The sequence below is a fragment of the Nomascus leucogenys genome, unplaced genomic scaffold, assembly GCF_006542625.1.
Source record: "Nomascus leucogenys isolate Asia unplaced genomic scaffold, Asia_NLE_v1 Super-Scaffold_249, whole genome shotgun sequence".
NCBI lineage: Eukaryota > Metazoa > Chordata > Mammalia > Primates > Hylobatidae > Nomascus > Nomascus leucogenys.
The window spans coordinates 2,824,919-2,844,497 of record NW_022095768.1 but is presented as its reverse complement, the minus strand read 5'-3'; the positions used below and the strand labels follow the sequence as shown (position 1 = coordinate 2,844,497).

The 19,579-nt window shown below is 46.2% G+C and overlaps 1 protein-coding gene across 3 annotated transcripts in view; it reads left to right on the top strand.

Annotated features, from left to right (window-relative positions):
• RHOT1 (ras homolog family member T1) overlaps nucleotides 1-11,946 on the top strand; it is a 111,871-nt gene extending 99,925 nt beyond the window's left edge. Inside the window, exon 19 of one of the 3 annotated variants that reach the window (XM_030807906.1) lies at nucleotides 11,651-11,946. In XM_030807906.1, coding sequence (XP_030663766.1) covers nucleotides 11,651-11,693 — 43 coding nt within the window. In that variant the 3' untranslated portion in view covers nucleotides 11,694-11,946. The remainder of the gene's footprint in view (nucleotides 1-11,650) is intronic. The other 2 variants (XM_030807902.1, XM_030807905.1) reach the window with 2 other exon arrangements.
• Nucleotides 11,947-19,579: the final 7,633 nt, after the last annotated feature.

Below are 19,579 nucleotides of genomic sequence, written 5' to 3'. Positions count from 1 at the left end.
TTCCTTATGTGGTCAGGACCATGGAAAGCCCAAAGCCAAGGGACCTGGGAAGTCAGCCAAGGACGCTTGCCTGGGTGTCTCCTGGCTGGTTTCTCTGTGCTGTGGAGCCACCTATGTTTAGAACCTCTTGCCGCGCTCCCTCTGCTGAGCTTATATTTATGCTAGATCAAATGTTTAAACTGCTTTTCTCTTTGTGGATCACAAATTTTAGAACAGAAAACGTGGGTTCCGGAGGGTGTGAGAGACAGGGACAACCATATGTATTGCTTTAGTAGATGCTTCAGAGAAAGAAGACACTTAGTCCTCTAGTTGTTCACCCAACCCAATACGGTTTCTGCTCCCTAAGCTACATTCCTATAAAGATTAGCTTTCAGCTGCCACCACCAAGAGACAGTTCAAGTGCTGCTTCTGTTGTATTTTAACTAAAGATCTCAAGAACAGAAAAGAAATCCCTAGATGCTGACATTCCAAGCAAACTTAGGTCAGGGGTGGAGGCGGGGAATTGACAGATAAAGATTTCGGTGAACAGGCAGTTCTCACCTTAGGTGAGTTCACAGTGTGCAGGGGTGCTTGGTGGGATGGTACCCATTTCTTTCATCTTTGAGATATTTAAGGGGTGCTTACAATAAGGGGATACCCAATCTGCTTATCTTGACACATTCAACATGAGTTCTTAAATTCCCAACTAATGGGTTGGATTCCCATTCATTCTATAGGCAGGATGGCTCTATTTGGATGACCCTTCTCAAAAAGTAAAAACAACCAAGGCAAATAAATCCTTCTGAGAGAGAGTATGAGGCTATGGCAGACAAGGTGAAATGCCTGTCACAGGAGATAAATTATTTTGCTCATTAATGAGTCATCTGTCCTTTGATTTCTCAAAGTCCTGGAGAAACAGGAGCTCAGCTGACAATGACCTGAGGGGACCCCTACAGTGCTTCAAGCAGTGGATGGAGGAGGAGGTGCCTTCCTGGTTAAGAAATTATCCCTGAGCCCTTGTAGAGGACAGTCCAGCATAGGAAATTCTGGAACTACAAGATGAAAATGTGTGCCAGCATGCTTCTACTTTCAGGGTACAGTCTGAGGCCCTAGGGAGGAGCAGTTCCTCAAGTGCTTTGACCTCTTGCCAGGACAAAGATGGAGAAGTATTTAGAAGCATCTGGATTTGTTAGCTCTTCAGTTTTCCTCCTCCACTCCCCACCCTGCACACAGAGCCTCAGAAGGAGAGACCAGCTTCACCCCCTTACCAGCAATTACTGAAGAATCAGCCCCCACCCACCGCAGGATCACTGATCTCCCTCCTATATGGGAACCCTGAACCTTGGAGAAAAACTGCTGACCTACAAACTCCCCACATTCACCTAGAATGCAGCCAGAGCAGAGTTTTGAGTGAGATAATCAGTCCTTCAGGGGGATCTGTTTTTCCAGCTTTCATTTTTCTCCCCTTGTTTCCTTTATCTCTAGAATTCTAAGAGCTGTACTGTTCATTGTTTCTACCCATCATTATTAAGGGAGAGATATGGAAACATTCCCATGGTAACAGTTTCATCTCAAAATATCTGAATGCTATTAGCTGCCTTTCCACTCCAGGGAAAAGATGAGATTTTTTTTAAAAAAAGAAATCTTTATTCTCAGAGTATAGTTGACAGGTCCTCTCCACACTGCAGGGAGGCCTGCCCAGATCAGCGGAGATGGGAAAGGGCTCAGAAAGCCAAATTTGTTTCTTAGCTGACTTCACTTCCTGAACATTTCAAAAACTTATTATTACACGGTTCTGACACCGACCCAGAGAATTGCTGGTGGAAGTACTGATGAAAACACCAACATCTCTGGGGGAAGTCATCAACTGGGAGCATATGAGATGGGCCAGCGCAGACTCGGCTCAAAGACCCACAGACCACACTGTGTTACTGGAGAGCAACAGGTTTGAACAAACCCAGAGGTATGTGCTGGTCGCCATCAGAAAGCTGGGGAGAGAAAATGGGATAGGAAGCATTGTACCTCATATTCATGCACGCTTTATGGCTGGCCAAAGGCTTTTCCTATTGAAACGGGATGATGGAGGAGATAGGACACATTTATCTTAAACATGCATCTTAATTATCTATTGCTGGCGGGGTGTGGTGGGTCACACCTGGAATCCCAGCACTTTGGGAGGCCAAGGTGGACGGATCACTTGAGCCCAGGAGTTCGAGACCAGCCTGATGCACATGGTCTCTACCCATCTCTACAAAAAATTAAAAAATTAGCTGGGTGTGGGACTGCACGCCTGTAGTCCCAGCTACTCAGGGAGCTGAGGTGAGAGGATCTCATAAGCCAAGGAAGCAGAGGTTGCAGTGAGTTGAGATTGTGCCACTGCTCTCTAGCCTGAGTGACACAGCAAGACCCTATCTCAGAAAAAATATATTTTATATATATAATATATATAAAATATATATATATAGCTGCATAACAAATTATTCCAAAACTTGGCAGCTTAAAATAAACATGTTATCTCACAGTCTCTGTGGGTCAGGAATTTGGGAGCAATTTAGCTGGGTGATTCTGGCTCCAGGTCACTAATTAGATTGTATTCAGACTGTCCACCAGGGCTGCAGTCACCTGAAGGCTTGACTGGAGCTGGGAGATCCCTTTCCAAGATAGCACATTAGCCACTGGCGGGAGGCCTCAGCTCCTCACCACATGGGCCTCTCTTCACAGGGCTACTTGAATGACATGGCCGTTGGCTGACCCCGGAGCAAGTGACCCAAGAGATAGAAAACAGGAGGAAGCTGCACTGTCTTGTTTGACCTAGTCTCAGAGGGCACACATCATTGTTTCTGCCATATTCTGTTCTATAGAAGCATGTCACTAAGTCCAGCACACATGTTTGGGGAGGGGGATCGAGCCACTTCTTGAAAGGAGAAGTATCAAGGACTCTGTGAACATGTTTTAGGACCATGATATCATGACAGTTATGAAAACAAATGTGTCAGTGCTGTATGTACTGATATGAAGCAATCTCCAAGATGTATCTTCAGTGACAACAGCATGATGCAGAATGCTAGGTAAGTCTGGATACTATTTGTGGTTTTAAAAAGGGAGGAGGGAGCCAGGTGCGGTGGCTCACGCCTGTAATCCCAGCACTTTGGGAGGCCGAGGCGGGCAGATCACAAGGTCAGGAGATTGAGACTATCCTGACTCACACGGTGAAACTCCGTCTCTATTAAAGAAACACAAAAAATTAGCCGGATGTGGTGGCGGGCACCTGTAGTCCCAGCTACTTGGGAGGCTGAGGCAGGAGAATGGCCTGAACCCGGGAGGTGGAGCTTGCAGTGAGCCAAGATCGCAACACTGCACTCCAGCCTGGGCAGCAGAGCGAGACTCCGTCTCAAAAATAAATAAATTAATTAATTAATGAATTAATAAAAAAAAAGGAGGAGGGATAAATATGCAATTATGCATAGACTACCTCTCAGAGGATATACAATAAACTGGCCTCAAGGAGGAGGGCTGGGGACAGGTGGGAGAGAGATTTGCTTTCTGTACCTTTTGGATTTTACTTGAGCAAGTATTACTCTTTGATAATAAAATTTAATTTCAAAGATAGATTAAAATAACATAGAAATAAATAACATTGTTGAAAGAACTCAGAATGACCAGTTTGAGATGGAATTTTTTTTTTTTTTTGAATTGGGGTTTCACTCTTGCCCCTCAGCAGGGAGTACAGTGGCACGATCATAGTTCACTGCAGCCTCGCCCTCTCGGGCTCAAACACTCCTCCCACCTCAGCCTCCCAAGAAGCTGGGACTACAGGCACATGCCACCACACCTGACGAATTTTAAAAAATTTTTAGAAGAGGTGAGGTCTTGCTAGATTGCCCAGGCTCAAATTCCTGAGCTAAAGCAGTCCTCCTGCCTTGGCCTCCCAAAGTGCTGGGATTACAGGCATAAGCCACTGTGTGCCTGGCTGGAATTCACTTTGTAAAGCTATTGGGGCCAGCAGTGAGCTATGATTGTGCCTGGGTGACAGAGCAAGACCCTGTCTTGAGGAAAAGAAAAGAATAAAGCTATCAGGGTAGATGATTTTAGGGGATTGGTTTGCTTGCTTTCTTGCTTGTTGTCTTGGAAGCAAGTGTACTTTCTTGGCAGGCACGTTTTGAGACAGGAGGCTATAAGCAAGATGTTGAAGGAAAACAGACCAAGCTCTCTGAAGGAGAGCACTTGGAAGAGAATCTCGTCCAATTCTCATCCCGTGTGTGCCCACCTACCTGGACTTGAACATATCTGCTATATTCTCCCTTCTGTGACTACAGAGACACTGTCCACAGGCAGCTCCTTCCCTTGCGCATTAGAGTCTGGCCTCTGTCGTCTGCATCCTCCAACAATTCCCCCTGCCTTTCTTGGATCTTTGATTTGTTTTCCTCTGGATTTATTAACACACAAACAAACAAACAAACATTACTTCTCCCATCTGAAAAAAAATATCTCTTCGTCCGCATTTCTCTGTTCCCTTTATAGCTTGCTTGAAAGAGTTTCCTCAGTGTCTCCTATTCTCTTTTCAGAACCTGAGATATAGCTCACACTCCATAAAATTCACCTTTTTAGCATGTACAATTCAGTGGCTTTTAGTATAGTCACAAACTTGTGCAACCATCACCACTATCTCATTTCATCACTCCCGAAAGAAACTCTGTACCCATTAGCAGTCACTCCCCAATCCTTTCTCCAAACCCCTGGTAATCACTAATCTACTTTCTGTCTACGGATTTGCTTCTTCTAAATATTTTATATAAATGGAATCATACAATATGTGGATCTTTGTGACTAGCTCCTTTCAGATTGCATGACGTTTTCAAGGTTCATCCGTATGAACCTTGTATCAGCATGTATCAGCATTCCATTCCTTTTCATGGATGAGTAATGTTTCATTGTATGGAAATATCACATTTTGTTTATCATTCATCAATTTATGGATATTTGGGCCAGGCACGGTGGCTCACGCCTGTAATCCCAGCACATAGGAGGCCAAGGCAGGCGGATCACTTGTGGCTGGAGTTCGAGACCAGCCTGGCCAACATGGCAAAACCCTGTCTCTACTAAAAATACAAAATTAGCCAGGTGTGGTGGTGCATGCCTGTGATTCTAGCTACTGGGGAAGCTGAGGCATGAGAATCACTTGAACCCAGGAGGTGGAGGTTGCAGTGAGCCGAGATCACCTGGGCAACAGAACAAGACTCTGTCTCAAAAAAAAAAAAAAATTATGGATATTTTGGGTTGTTTCCACCTTTTCGTTATTATCAATAATGCTGCTACAAACATTCATATACAAGTTTTTGTATGGGCATATGTTTTCAATTTTCTTTTCTTTTTTTATGACAGGGTTTCACTCTGTTGCCCAGGCTGCAGTACGGTGGCATGATCTCGGCTCACTGCAACCTCTGCCTCCCAGGCTCACGTGATCCTCCCAGTTCAGCCTCCCCAGTAACTGGGACCACAGGCACAGGCCACCACACCCAGCTTTTTTATTCTTTCTTTCTTTCTTTTTTTTTTTTTTTTTTTTGGAGTTTTGCTCTTGTTACCCAGGCTGGAGTGCAATGGTGCAATCTCGGCTTATGGCAACCTCCACCTCCCGGGTTCAAGTGATTCTCCTGCCTCAGCCTCCCGAGTAGCTGGGATTACAGGCATTTGCCACCATGCCTGGCTAATTTTTTTGTATTTTTAGTAAAGACAGGGTTTCTCCATGTTGGTCAGGCTGGTCTCGAACTCCCGACCTCAGGTGATCGGCCCGCCTCAGCCTCCCAAAGTGTTGGGATTACAGGTGTGAGCCACTGTGCCCGGCTAGTCTTTCTTTTCTGTCCTTTTTTTTTTTGGTGGAAACACAGTCTTGCCATGTTGCCCAGGCTGGTCTCCAACTCCTGGGCTCAAGCGATCCTCCCTCCTTGGTCTCCCAAAGTGCTGGGATGAGGCATGGGCCACCACAGCAGGCCTAGGATTTTCTATACATAAGATCATGTCATCTGCAATTAGAGATAGTTTTATTCCTTCCTTTCCAAAGCATATGTCTTTTATTTATTTTATTTATATTTCTTTCTTAATTGCCCGGCCTAGACCCCCCATGTCATTTGTTAAGTACAAATGACAAGAGCAGACATCATTGTTTTGTTCTTGATCTTCGGGGGGAAAACATTCAGTCTTTTCAGTAGTAAGTTATGGGTTAGCTGTGGGTTTTCTCTCTCTCTCTCTTTTTTTTTTTTTTTTTTTTTTATGAGATAGGGTCTTGCTCTGTCATCCAGCCTGGAGTGCAGTGGCGTGATCTTGGTTCACTGCAACCTCCTCCTCCTGGGCTCAAGCAAACCTCCCAGCCCCCAAGTGTCTGGGATCACAGGCACACACCACCACGCCCAGCTAATTCTGTTTTTTTGTTTTTTTGTTTTTTTGTTTTTTCGGAGATGAAGTCTTGCTGTGTCGCCCAGGCTAGAGTACAGTGGTGCAATCTCGGCTCACTGCAACCTCCGCCTCCCGGGTTCAAGCAATTCTCTTGTCTCAGCCTCCCAAATAGCTGGGATTACAGGCACGTGCCACCATGCCCAGCTAATTTTTGTATTTTTAGTAGAGATGGGGTTTTGCTATGTTGGCCAGGCTGGTCTCGAACTCCTGACTTCAAGCGATCCGCCTGCCTCAGCCTCCCAAAGTGTTGGGATTATAGGGGCGAGCCACCACACCCGGCCTCCAGCTAATGTTTGTATTTTTTAGTAGAGACAGGGTTTCGCCATGTTGCCCAGGCTGAGCTGTGGGTCTTTCATAGATGTCTTTTATCAGATTAAACCAATTCTCTTCCTAGTTTGTTGAGTGTTTTTATAATGAAGCAACATTGGATTTTATCAAGTGCTTTTTTTTGTTTACTGAAATGATCATTTGTTTTTTGTCCTTTATTCCATTCATACAGTGTGTGTATTACATTGATTTTTGTATGATGAACCAATCTTGCATTTCTGGGAAAATCATGTTTGGTCATGGTATATACTCCTTTTTATATATTGTTGGATTCAGTTTGCTAGTATTTTGTTGAGGATGTTTGCATCTATAGCATAAAGTGTATCATTGTATAGTTTTCCTGTGATGTCTCTGTCTAGTTTTGTTATCCAAGTAACACTTTTCTTTTTTTTTTTTTCTGAGATGGAGTCTCACTCTGTCTCCCAGGCTGGAGTGCAGTGGCGTGATCTCGGCTCAGTGCAAGCTCCAACTCCCAGGTTCACACCATTCTTCTGCCTCAGCCTCTCGAGTAACTGGGACTACAGGCGCCTGCCACCATGTCTGGCTAATTTTTTGTATTTTTAGTAGAGATGGGGTTTCACTGTGTTAGCCAGGATGGTCTCAATCTCCTAACCTCGTGATCCACCCAGCTCGGCCTCCCAAGATGCTGGGATTACAGGCGTGAGCCACCGTGCCGGGCCCCAAGTAATACTTTTCATGGTAATACTGGCCTCACAGAATGAGTTGGGAAGTGTTCTCTCCTTTTCTATTTTTTGGAAGAATTTTTGAAGAGATTGATATTCCTATTCTGTCTTGAGCCACTCCTCCCAGCTTGTTACCTCCCCTACCATACCAAAACTGCTCTTGTAAAGGTCTCCAGTGTCCTCCACATTGCCAAATCCAACGATCAGTTCTCAGCCGTCGTCTTACCCTCAGCAACAGCATCTGATCTCAGCCATCGTCTTACCCTCAGCAACAGCATCTGATCTCAGCCATCATCTTACCCTCAACAACAGCATCTGATCTCAGCCATCATCTTACCCTCAGCAACAGCATCTGATCTCAGCCATCGTCTTACCCTCAGCAACAGCATCTGATCTCAGCCATCGTCTTACCCTCAGCAACAGCATCTGATCTCAGCCATCGTCTTACCCTCAGCAACAGCATCTGATCTCAGCCATCGTCTTACCCTCAGCAACAGCATCTGATCTCAGCCATTGTCTTACCCTCAACAACAGCATCTGATCTCAGCCATCGTCTTACCCTCAACAACAGCATCTGATCTCAGCCATCGTCTTACCCTCAGCAACAGCATCTGATCTCAGCCATCGTCTTACCCTCAGCAACAGCATCTGATCTCAGCCATTGTCTTATCCTCAGCAACAGCATCTGACACATTTCCTTTCTCCTTGGAACACTGTCTGCTTCTGGCCTCCACAATCTTCTGGTTTTCTTTCTGCCTCGCTGGCCACTATTTTCCGGGCTTCTTTGCTGGATTGTCTTCCTCTATCAGATATCTTAATGGTGAAGGGACACAGGGCTGAGTCCTTGACACCTTTTTTCTGCCTTTTCTCAGATTTTTGGTAATTTTATTTCTCTCCTACATTTAAACACCAACTATATGCTGAAGCCTCCAAATTTAGAGCCCAAATATGGTCTCTCTCTTTATCTTTGGATTTATATATCCTCTGCCTATTAGACATCTTACCTTGGATGCTGAATGTATATCTCAAACTTAACATGTCCAAAATTAAACTTTTGATCTATTCCACCAAAATTTGCTGTGCCCACCATCTTCCCCATCATTATTAACCACAACTTTAGCTTTTCAGTTGATCAGTCCAAAAATATCAAAGTCAGCCTTATTGGATACTTTCTTTCCCTCACTCCCTACGGTCATTCTATTAGCAAATCCTGTTGGGCCTACCTTCAAGATAATCAGAGAGTGGCCACCTCTCACCACCGTCATGATCTAATTATCTCCCTAGTCTTTCTCTAGCTGGGATTGATGGACTAGGCTTCTAACTGGTCTCCCTCCTTCCCCTTTTGCCCACCTTCAGGCCGCTCCTGGGACAGCAACCACCTCAGAGTTCCTATCATAAATAAATGTTGAATTTTGTCAGATGATTTTCTGCATCTATTGAGATTATCGTATGGTTTTCCTTCTTCAGTCTGTTAATATGGTAAATCACATAGTTTTTGGTTTGGTTTTGTTTTAGATGGGATCCCTAAAAAGGGTGCGGTGGCTCACGCCTGTAATCCTAGCACTTTGGGAGGCTGAGGCCAGCTGATCACCTGAGGTCGCGAGTTTGAGACCAGCCTGACTGACATGGAGAAACCCCCGTCTCTACTAAAAATACAAAATTTGCCAGGTTTAGTGGTGCATGTCTGTAATCCCAGCTACTCGGGAGGCTGAGGCAGGAGAATCACTTGAACCTGGGAGGTGGAGGTTGCGATGAGCCTAGATTGCACCATTGTACTCCAGCCTAGCCAATAAGAGTGGAACTCCATCTCAAAAAAAAAAAAAAAGAAGAAGGAAAAAAATTAGCACATTTATAGAGCTGTTTCCAAAGCCCTTTTCACATATCATTTAATTGTCATAACCAAGAGGTGTAGATATTACTATCATGCCCATTATAAGAGAACTAAGACTAAAGGAGTTTAAGGAACCTGTCCCAGACCTAGCTAAGCAGCAGGACTGGGACTTGAACCCATGTCCTCTGTTTGCAGATGCCATGTTCGAGGTTAGTACCCAGTGAGACCTTTAGGGACAGGCAGAAGGGCTCCTTTCAGCTTTGATTATGCTTGTGACCATTTCCCAAGGGAAGGAGCAGAGCTTCTGCCATGAACATGATACAAGTAATTCCATGTTTCTTACTTACAGCATCTTAAGAAAACTCCAGCATGGCAGAATGAGCACTCCACCTGCAGATGCCCAGGAGAGCCTGAGACTTATTTTTAGCCAGAATAGGAAAATGCCAAATATCTTCTAAGAGAGTTGGCAGCTGGCGGGCTGCTGATACAGCTGTGTTTATATAAGCTGGTGCAGAGGGGAGAATGATGGTTGCAAAGGAGGCAGGAGGTGCTTAATCCACCTATACACTTGTTGAGGTTTTCTTGGGAAGTTCTGGTCAGGAGTTACTGCTCAGGAGAGAGGGTCATGCAGACAGTCTGGAGATTGCCGAGAGCATATGTGCGACTGGCTTCCTTGAGTCAGAGCATTTGTCAAAGCCGCCCTTAAACGATCTGTCCACTGGTTCTTGGCCTCTTCCCACCCTATTATCCAGGGGTAAATAAAAGAACAGAAGCTCTTTCAAATGGTGCTGTTTTATTTATTTTTTTGAGACAGGGTCTGTGTCGCCCAAGCTGGAGTTCAGAGGCGCCATCACGGCTCACTGCAGCCTCCATCTCCTGGGCTCAAGCAATCTTCCTGCCTCAGCCTCCTGAGTAGCTGGGACTAGAGGCCCACGCCCACCACCCCCCACCCCAGCTTTTTAAATTTTTTTGTAGAGGTGAAGTCTCCTTATATTGCCCAAGCTGGTCTCAAACATCCTAAGCTCAGGCGATCCTCCCACCTCTGCCTCTCAAAGTCCTGGGATTATGGGCATGAGCCACTGCACCTGACCCTCTAGTTTTAAAGCATAGAGGTTCACCCGATTCTCACCATACTTCTCAGATGTGCTTGGTGAAAGCAATCTATAACACCCCATCCTACAGAAGCTGTCAAATAGTTTTCTCACAGAGGCAGCAAAATAAGGCTTTTAAAGGAGTTACCTGTGGGCTCTCAGAATTAAGGTAAAACTTAACCTTAGTAAGGATTTTTTAAAATATTTTTTAAAATGTTCAAATAAAAACAAAAGTAGAGTAAATAGTATAATGATCTCTCGCGTACATGTACCCACCACTGAACTTCAACACTTACCAGCATGGACAATCTGTTTCATTGTTCCCCCACCCATTTTGGAATTATGCTGAACAAATCCCAGATAGCCCATTATTTCATCTGAAAATACTTCAGTGTGTACCTCTAAAGTATAAAGAATCTTAAAACAAAACAAAACAAAACAAAACCACAATACCATCTTCACACTTTAAAAATGAACTATTGGCCAAGCATGTTGGTTCATGCCTGTAATCCCGGCACTTTGGGAGGTCAAGGTGGGCAGATCGCTTAAGCTCAAGGGTTAAAGCTCAGGAGTTGCCTGGGCAACATGGCAAGACCCCATGTCAACAAAGAAATACAAAAATTAGCCGGGCATGGTGGTGTAGGCCTGTAGTGCCAGATACCCAGAAGGCTGAGGTAGGAGGATTGATTGAGCCTGGGATGTCGAGGCTGCAGTGAGACCTGATGGCACCATTGCACTCCAACCTTGGCGACAGAACAAGACCCTGTCTCAAAAAAACCACCATTCCTTAAGACCAAATATACATTGTTTGTATCGCCCCAACTCTTTAAACAAGTTTTTTTTTTCCACTTGATTTTTTTAACTCAGGATCAAATATATATATATATATATATATATATATATTCCTGATGAAACCAGGTGATTTGTCCTGTAGTTTCTTATGGTATGGATTTTCCTGATCATATCCCTGTGGTGTCATTCAACATACTCTTCTAAATATATTTATTCATTAATGACCAATGTATTTCCTGTGAATTGGATCTAGAGACGTGAACAGATTCAGGTTCAATTCTGTAGCAAAAATACTTAAGGGGTGCTGTATACTTCCATCAGAGGCAGCAAATATCTGGTTTCTTTCTGTGATGCTAGCCTATAATCATCGCCTAGACCCGTAAATTGACTGACAATGACTTTTAAGGAACAAATGTGGCTGCAATGGCTTTCTGAGTAATACGTGCAGAAAAACACGTCCTGTAAAGTGTATTGTTTGTTTGTTTTTTGTTTTCTAGGCATGAAAACAGCCCTGGAAGTCTGCCCTGGCGCCTGCACTGAGACTAATCCAGGTCACTTTAGGGAAACTGCCCAGCTAGCTCTGGCACCGCACTGTGTGTCTCAGTCAGCTCTGTGAGGTGCTATGGCCTCATTTTCCCACTAGAGGACACTGTGGCTCCAGGACTTCCTGTGGCTCCCAGCCAGTCTTGCTACTCCAGCACCTCTAAGGAGGCAAAGCCTTTAGTGTGCATTTATTAGGCACTAACTGGATGCTTTCTGTATCAAGGAGAGAAATAAAAGAGGTCAAACACAAGGTCCTGTGGCATTGTTTCCTGATGTAGTTTCTTTCTTTTTTCTTTTCTTTTTTTTTTTTTGAGATGGAGTCTCACTCTTGTCGCCCAGGCAGGAGTGCAGTGGCGCGATCTCGGCTCACAGCAACATCTGCCTCCTGGGTTCAAGCAATTCTCATTACTCAGCCTCCCAAGTGGCTGGGATTACAGGCGCCCGCGACCACACCTTGCTGATAGTATTTTTAGTAGAGACAGGGTTTCCCCATGTTGGCCAGGCTGGTCTTGAACTCCTTACCTCAGGTGATCCACCCGCCTCAGCCTCTCAAAGTGCTGGGATTACAGGCGTGACCCACCGTGTCCAGTCATCTTTCCTGATGTAGTTTCTTTGCATTATTTTATTTTATGTATTTGTTTATTTTTTGAGACAAGGTCTTACTGTGTTACCCAGGCTGGAGTGCCGTGGTGCAAACACAGCTCACTACATACAGCCTTGAACTCCTGGGCTCAGAAAATCCTCCCATCTCCACCTTCCGAGTAGCTGGGACTACAGGTGCCTGCCACTGTGCCCAGCTAATTTTTAAATTTTTTATTTGTCAGGATGGAGTATCACTATGTTGCCCAGGCTGGTCTCAAACTCCTGGGCTCAAATGATCCTCCCACCTCAGCCTCCCAAAGTGCTGGGATTACAGGCATGTATTTCCCTTTAGAAAACAACAGAGGTGCTTCTCCATCTGCTGGAAACCATTTTAGCCCCTGCTGTAGGATGGCTGCCTCCTGCAAATTTGGTTACCTAGTTGATTTTTTTTTTTGAGACAGGGTCTCACTCTGTCGCCCAAACCGGAGTACAGTGGTGCAGTCTTGGCTCATTGCAACCTGTACCTCCCAGGCTCAAGCGATTCTCCTGCCTCAGCCTCCCAAGTAGCTGGGATTACAGGCGCTCACCACTACGCCTGGCTAACTTTTGTATTTTTAGTAGAGACGGGGCTTCACCATGTCAGCCAGGCTGGTCTCAAACTCCTGACCTCAAATGATCCACACGCCTTGGCCTCCCAAAGTGCTGAGATTACAGGCGTGAGCCACCGCACCCGGCCATTGGATGTTTTTTTTTAACTGCAATATTTGGGCTTTGGGGAGTGTGAATATATCCAAGAAAGATGCCAAAGTGTATTCATCTCTGAAATAATTTATTCATTTATTCAACTCCATGTATTGAGTATCCTGGGCGGGGAAGGAATGGGGAACGGATGCTTACTGAGAGCTACTCTGTGCCAAGTACTGTCCCATCCTTTTTACCTACATCCTCACAAGATGGGTAATATTAACCTCATTTAAATCCAAGGAAACTGAGGCTCATTGAGGTTAACCAGCCTGCTGAAGGTTATCCTGCCAGATGCAAATGGAAGTCTAAATGGATAAATATGTACGTTTTCCACCAAATCTCTCAATGCCGCACTGACAAGCATGGTACTAGGATGTAGAGAAAGTAAGATGATTACAGAGACATCCTTTCCTTAAGGAGGTCATGATATAACACAGAAGTTACAATAAACGGACTATTATAGAACTTCTAATAGGTGGGCACCCTTTCACTACGTAGCTGACCACGCACAGCCTCCCTCTGCTGCTATGACCCTGTCCTTATGCAGAGGCAGGCGCTGACCACCAAGAATAGGGCCTCTGCTTGTAGTGATGCCTTTATGTTGACTGTCCACTCACCCTCACCCCATCACCCCCGTGACCAAGGTTACTGGGGGCATCAGCATGATTCAGGCTATAACCACCAATCTGCCGGGAGAATGTAGCAAAGCCAAGGCAGACATCTTCCCTACTGCTCAAAATCTCTAGTTTAGGCTGGGCGCAGTGGCTCATGCCTGGAATCCCAGCTTTGGGAGGCTGAAGCAGGTGGATCATTGGAGACCAGGAGTTCAAGATCAGCCTGGCCAACATGGTAAATCCCCATCTCTACTAAAAATACAAAAAAATTAGCCAGATGTGGTAGCATGCTCCTGTAGTTCCAGCTACTTGGGAGGTTGAGGCAGGAGAATTGCTTGAACCTGGGAGGTGGAGGTTGCAGGGAGCTGAGATTGCACCACTGCACTCCAGCCTGGGTGACAGAGCGAGAGTCTGTCTCAAAAAAAAAAAAAGTCTCTAGTTTAATGGAGGAAGATAAGCACAGACATATGCAATACCAGGACAAAGCAATGAGTTCTTGAAAATTCTGTGATAATGCAGCAAATAATTTTAAATGCCCTTCCAGTTATTCATATTTTCAAGCCCACTTAGCCCGTCCCAGCCTTGTCCCTACTGCCTCATAGTTCAGCCCTGGCAGCACAACTGAATTCATATTATCAGAGCCCAAGCTGTGTTATTTACTAAAATCTGACCAGTTGCACTAAGGATAAAATGACAGCTGGCAGTTGGGAGAATGGACTGGCTGGTGTAAGTTGGGAAAAAGAGACACAGGTGGCAGGTGTCTAAAGAAGCAGAGCTGTGGGTGTTTGGAGAGGCCCAATCCCGAATGCCACTTCAGCTTCAGGCAACCACAGCTTCAAGGTTCCAGGAAGGAAGGACAAGCGTGGGTGTGCTCCAGCCCACCACCCTCCCCCCAGTGAGTCCTGGGATAATGAATAAGCGGTCAGCCAGAGTCTTTGCTCTCTGATGAAAGGACCTCTGCTGCAGACTGTCCCTCTGCAAATACGATTGTGCCCCAGGAACCATCTGGCAAATGTGCCAGTTCCTTCAGCATTTCTGTTATTTCCGTGACTTCTGGCCCCCTTTTTTCCTGGGATATAAATTGTTGCAGCAAGCCAAGCCAGCAGAATATTTGCTGCCACTTCACAGGCCTTCTCTGCGCCTGGTTAACCCCATGGCTCACAGCCTATGAGGCTGCTCACAGCTAACGATGTCTCGGATACATGCGTCTCCCCTCTGCCGTTCTTGTGTATTTTGGAGTATGCAGAGCCAGACAAGTGAGCTGCAGCCCAGAGCTGCAGACCAGAGCTACAGTGACCACATCGAGAAGCTGGGGTTGGGGGAAGTGCATTTCTATTGCAGGATGTCCTTCACGGAGAAGGGACAGGTTAACTCCATCTCTCTGCAGAGGACTTGGACAGCTCCCCAAGGAGCCACAACAGGCCACCCCAGCTGTAGGACAGATCACGTGCTTTGGCTGCACAGGGGAGGATGCCCAACAAACCGAGACAGCCCATGTCAGCCAATGGGCCCCATTTTGCACAGTGCCACATTCCTCCTCTGACCCGGCCTGATGGTGGGCGAGGCTGAAGAGTTATGGGTCACCTTCGGACCCTTTGAGCCAGCCCCCCAGTTTCAGTCTGCTTCACCGATTTTCATTCAGAGAACAGATACAGGCATGTGGAAAGGGAGACTTACTCAAGTCACTCATCTCCTTGGTGATGCATTTCATGGGCAGGGAAGCCATATGGAGCCATCAACCATAAGTCCCCTCATCCCAACCCAGGGAGTACTGGATTGTTCTAAAGGGGTGGGAGAGGAAGCAGTCAGTGCAAAGACTCCCAGAATGTCACTGTCAGCCTAACGGTGGACAAGTGGGCAGTTCCAATGCAGATTCACACCTTCCTGCCTTAGTACATGCAGTTCCTTCTGTCTTGAACACATCAGGCCCCATCCACCTGGTGAACTCTTACTCAATCTTTTAAGATCCAGCTCCAGCATCACCTACTTGGATCCCTTAATGCCACCACATCCTTTGCACCCATCTCTACTTAGTACCTGTCACATTGCACCTGCAGTTGTTTTTAGCATGCCTTTTCCACCTGAGTTGGAGTTCACTGAGGGCAGAGAACTATGTCTCACTAACCTCCATGTCTAGAGGCTCGGTCTGTAAGCATGTTTATCAGCAGTGTTTTGGAAGGCAAAATCAGGGATTATGGAATTTAGAGATGGATTCTCCTCCAGAAATCTCTTAGTCCCTCCCACTGCTTTCACAAAAAACAAAACTGAGATTAGGAAACTGCCTTCCCCAGGGCCACAAGGCTAAACAGTGACAGAGCTTGGACAAGAGCCTACGTCCTAGGTCTGCTGGCCCCTTGTCCTGCTCTCAGGTACTAAGAAATCAGATCCTGCCGGGTGCAGTGGTTCACGCCTGTAATCCCAGCACTTCGGGAGGCCAAGACGCGAAGATCACCTGAGGTCGGGAGTTCGAGACCAGCCTGACCAACATGGAGAAACCCCCGTCTCTATTAAAAATACAAAATTAGCCGGGCATGGTGGTGCATGCCTCAGGAGGCTGAGGCAGGAGAATTGCTTGAACCCGGGAGGCAGAGGTTGCGGGAGGTGGAGGTTGCGGTGAGCTAAGATTGCGCCATTACACTCCAGCGCCTGGGCAACAAGAGCAAAACTCTGTCTCAAAAAAAAAGAAAGAAAAGAAAAAGAAAAAGAAATCAGATCCTGAACTGTATTTCCCCTGCCAGCTGGGAAGGAGAGCTGACGGTAATGAACAGGCTTCTGGGCCCGCACAGGATGGAGAAGGGTTAGAGGGACACCAATTGAATTTAGAGCTGGAAGGGATATCATGGATCATCTAGTCTGACCCTTGCATTTATAGATGAAAAAAAAAAGGGGGCCCATGGCGGTGAGGTGCCTGCCCAAGGTCACACAGCAAGCTGGTGAGAGAACTAAGCTGAGAATGCAGGCCTCCTAATTCCTAGGGATGTGCTCTTGCCCGACTGAATTAACCTCCCACCCCAGAAAGATGGATGACCAAGCCCCTCCCAACCAGCTGCTATCCGAAGGGCAGATCCCTGGAGTCCTTGACTCTTCCAGGCTTTTTCTTCTCTCTGCTGGTGGTGCAATACTTAAGTAGGGTGCATTCTGCATAAATAATAAAGAATGCTTCCTTTGCAGGGAGAAAGGCCGCGTCTGGGCAGGCAGTGTGACAGATGGTATTTACAATGTGCACTGAGAAGTTCTCACACAGCCTCGCTTGGGCTGTGTGGCTGAGAGATGGAGGAAACGGATTTGAGTGCCCACTGTCTCACTCCCCTGCCTGATGCTCGCAGGCAGCGGCGGCTGCTGTTACTGCTGCTCCTGCATTTCTGTGCGGGACTGCTTCCCTCACGCCCGTTGCCTCTTGCCATACTGAATATGGAGCTCCAGGATGTCTTGCTGCTGCTGCTGCTGCTGCCGCAGCCTCATCATCAAAAAGCCTGCCTCGTGGACTCCATGTCATTCTTCGCTGCAGCCCCTCACTGGAGCAGGTGCTGGGCTGAATTGATGTTCTTCCCCAGAGGAGGCCAACGAAGTCCTAAGAGACTAGATGCTGGGCAGACTTCCCAGGGATTCTGGCCTCGGGGAGGCCTTCTCTAGGCCTGAAGAAGTATAAATAGGACAGGTTCATTCAATGAGCAAATACTTTTTGTGAACCTTCTATGTGCCAAGAATCATTCTAGGAGTCAAAGATGCTACTGCAGGGCGGGTGCAATGCTCACGCCTGTAATCCCAGCACTTTGGGAGTCTGAGGTGGGTGGATCACTTGAGGTCAGGAGTTCAAGACCAGCCTGGCCAACATGGTGAAAGCCTGTCTCTACTAAAAATACAAAAATTAGCTGGGCATGGTGGCGCATGCCTGTAGTTCCAGCTACTTGGGATGCTGAGGCTGGAGAATGGCTTAAACCTAACAGGCGGAGGTGGCAGTGAGTTGAGATCATGCCACTGCACTCCAGCCTGGCCGATAGAGCCAGACTCCATCTCCAAAATAATAATAATAATAATAATAATAATAATAATAATAATACTGCAAACTAACAAAACCAATCCTTGCCCCTCATAGACAGTGAGCTCCAATGTCAAGGTTTGCCACAGATCTTATAGCTAATTACCCTTGGCTGTGCCAGACTCGCACCATTTCTTTCCCTCCACAGTCTGTTGGACACTCTGGTGCCTGGTTCTGTGCAGTGGGTAAGAAAATTAGATCATTCTCTTTTTTTCTGAGGACACTGATTGCACACTTAGGTTGAGAGAAACAAAGCAGTAAATAGACCAATGGAAGCTTTAGCTACAAAGCCAGAGACAACCCCCAAAGTTTCTGACTCATACAAGCCTGCAGCTGGACAAGCCCTATTTGTGCGCTCAGATTCAGTCTTGTCCAGTTGCCCTGGGAAAGCAGTCTCTGTAGACAGTGGTCAGCGGTTGGGGCCAAGGGCACTCACTACCATCAGGGGCTTTTGTATTTCACTCTTTAAATAAGAACTTTGGTGACAGGCATGGAGAATCAAACCTCCCTGGGGCCCAGGGATTTTAGTGTCCCCATTTGTAAAATGGAGGCAATTGTTATCTGTTCTGCTCACCTCAGAAAGGCTGGCTTTTTGAGGATGAAATGCAATGGCAAATGTGGAAGTATTTTGAAATAAAGGCAGCAGGCATACAGGCGCATTATTATTATGCAGAAGAATTTTTTCTCTATAACATAAAAGTTGCGTCTTGTTGCAGGCTGAGAGTAATAACTATATAATTAGACTTTGTGTCATATCAAGAGAGGCATCCTCTGTTTTTCATTAAACAGACATTTGTTCAGTTTCTACAGTGTGCAATGTTGCGCATTGCGAAGCATGCAGAATTGAATAAGCCATAATCCTCCCCTTCAAGGAATGTACATTCTAGTATCAGGAAGATAAAACTTAGAAGATATAATTCAAAGTCAAAAGGAAAAAGGGATTCAGAGGAAGGAGTGGTTCATTTGGGTTGGAGAGTTGAGGAAAGGCTTCGTGGAGGAGACAGCATTCATCAGAGAGATGGGCAAGATTTTCTTCTTTATTTTAAGGGATCCTCCCACCTCAGCCTCCCAAGTAGCTAGGACTATAGGTCCCATGCCACCACACCTGGCTAGGTTTTAAATTTTTTTTTTTTATTTTTTTTTGAGACGGAGTCTCGCTCTGTCGCCCAGGCTGGAGTGCAGTGGCGTGATCTCGGCTCAATGCAGGCTCCGCCCCACTGGTTCACGCCATTCTCTCGCCTCAGCCTCCTGAATAGCTGGGACTACAAGTGCCCGTCACCTCGCCTTGCAAATGTTTTGTATTTTTAATAGAGATAGGGTTTCACCGTGTTAGCCAGGATGGTCTCGATCACCTGACCTTGTGATCTGCCTGCCTTGGCCTCCCAAAGTGCTGGGATTATAGGTGTGAGCCACCACGCCTGGCCAGTTTTAAATTTTTTTTGTAGAGGCAGGGTCTTGCTATGTTGCCCAGGCTGGTTTTGAACTCCTGGACTCAAAACCTGGACTCCTGCCTTGGCCTCCCAAAGTGCTGGGATTATAGGTGTGAGCCACTGTGACTGGCTGATGGGTAAGATAGAACAGGTGGTTTACTGAAGAGACAGGACCTGCCTATAGCACAGTGAAGGTCATATGGAAATCTTGAGGCCCAAAGAGAATTCAGAAATGGGACCTTGGGGACCAGCCACACCCCAAGGAGGTGGCAGGAAAGGAAGGTAAGACCTGGCAAAGTAGCTGATTGTTTCCCTGAATGTGTGATTGGCTAAATCTTGGGACTGGGAAAGATTTTTTCTGTGCTTTTCTGAGCTCAACTTTTGGGTGCCCACGCCTTGCTTTGAAAGGGTTTGGTCTGTGAACCTACACATCTCTCAGTAATGATTTAAGTTACTCAGAAAACTGGGAGCCCT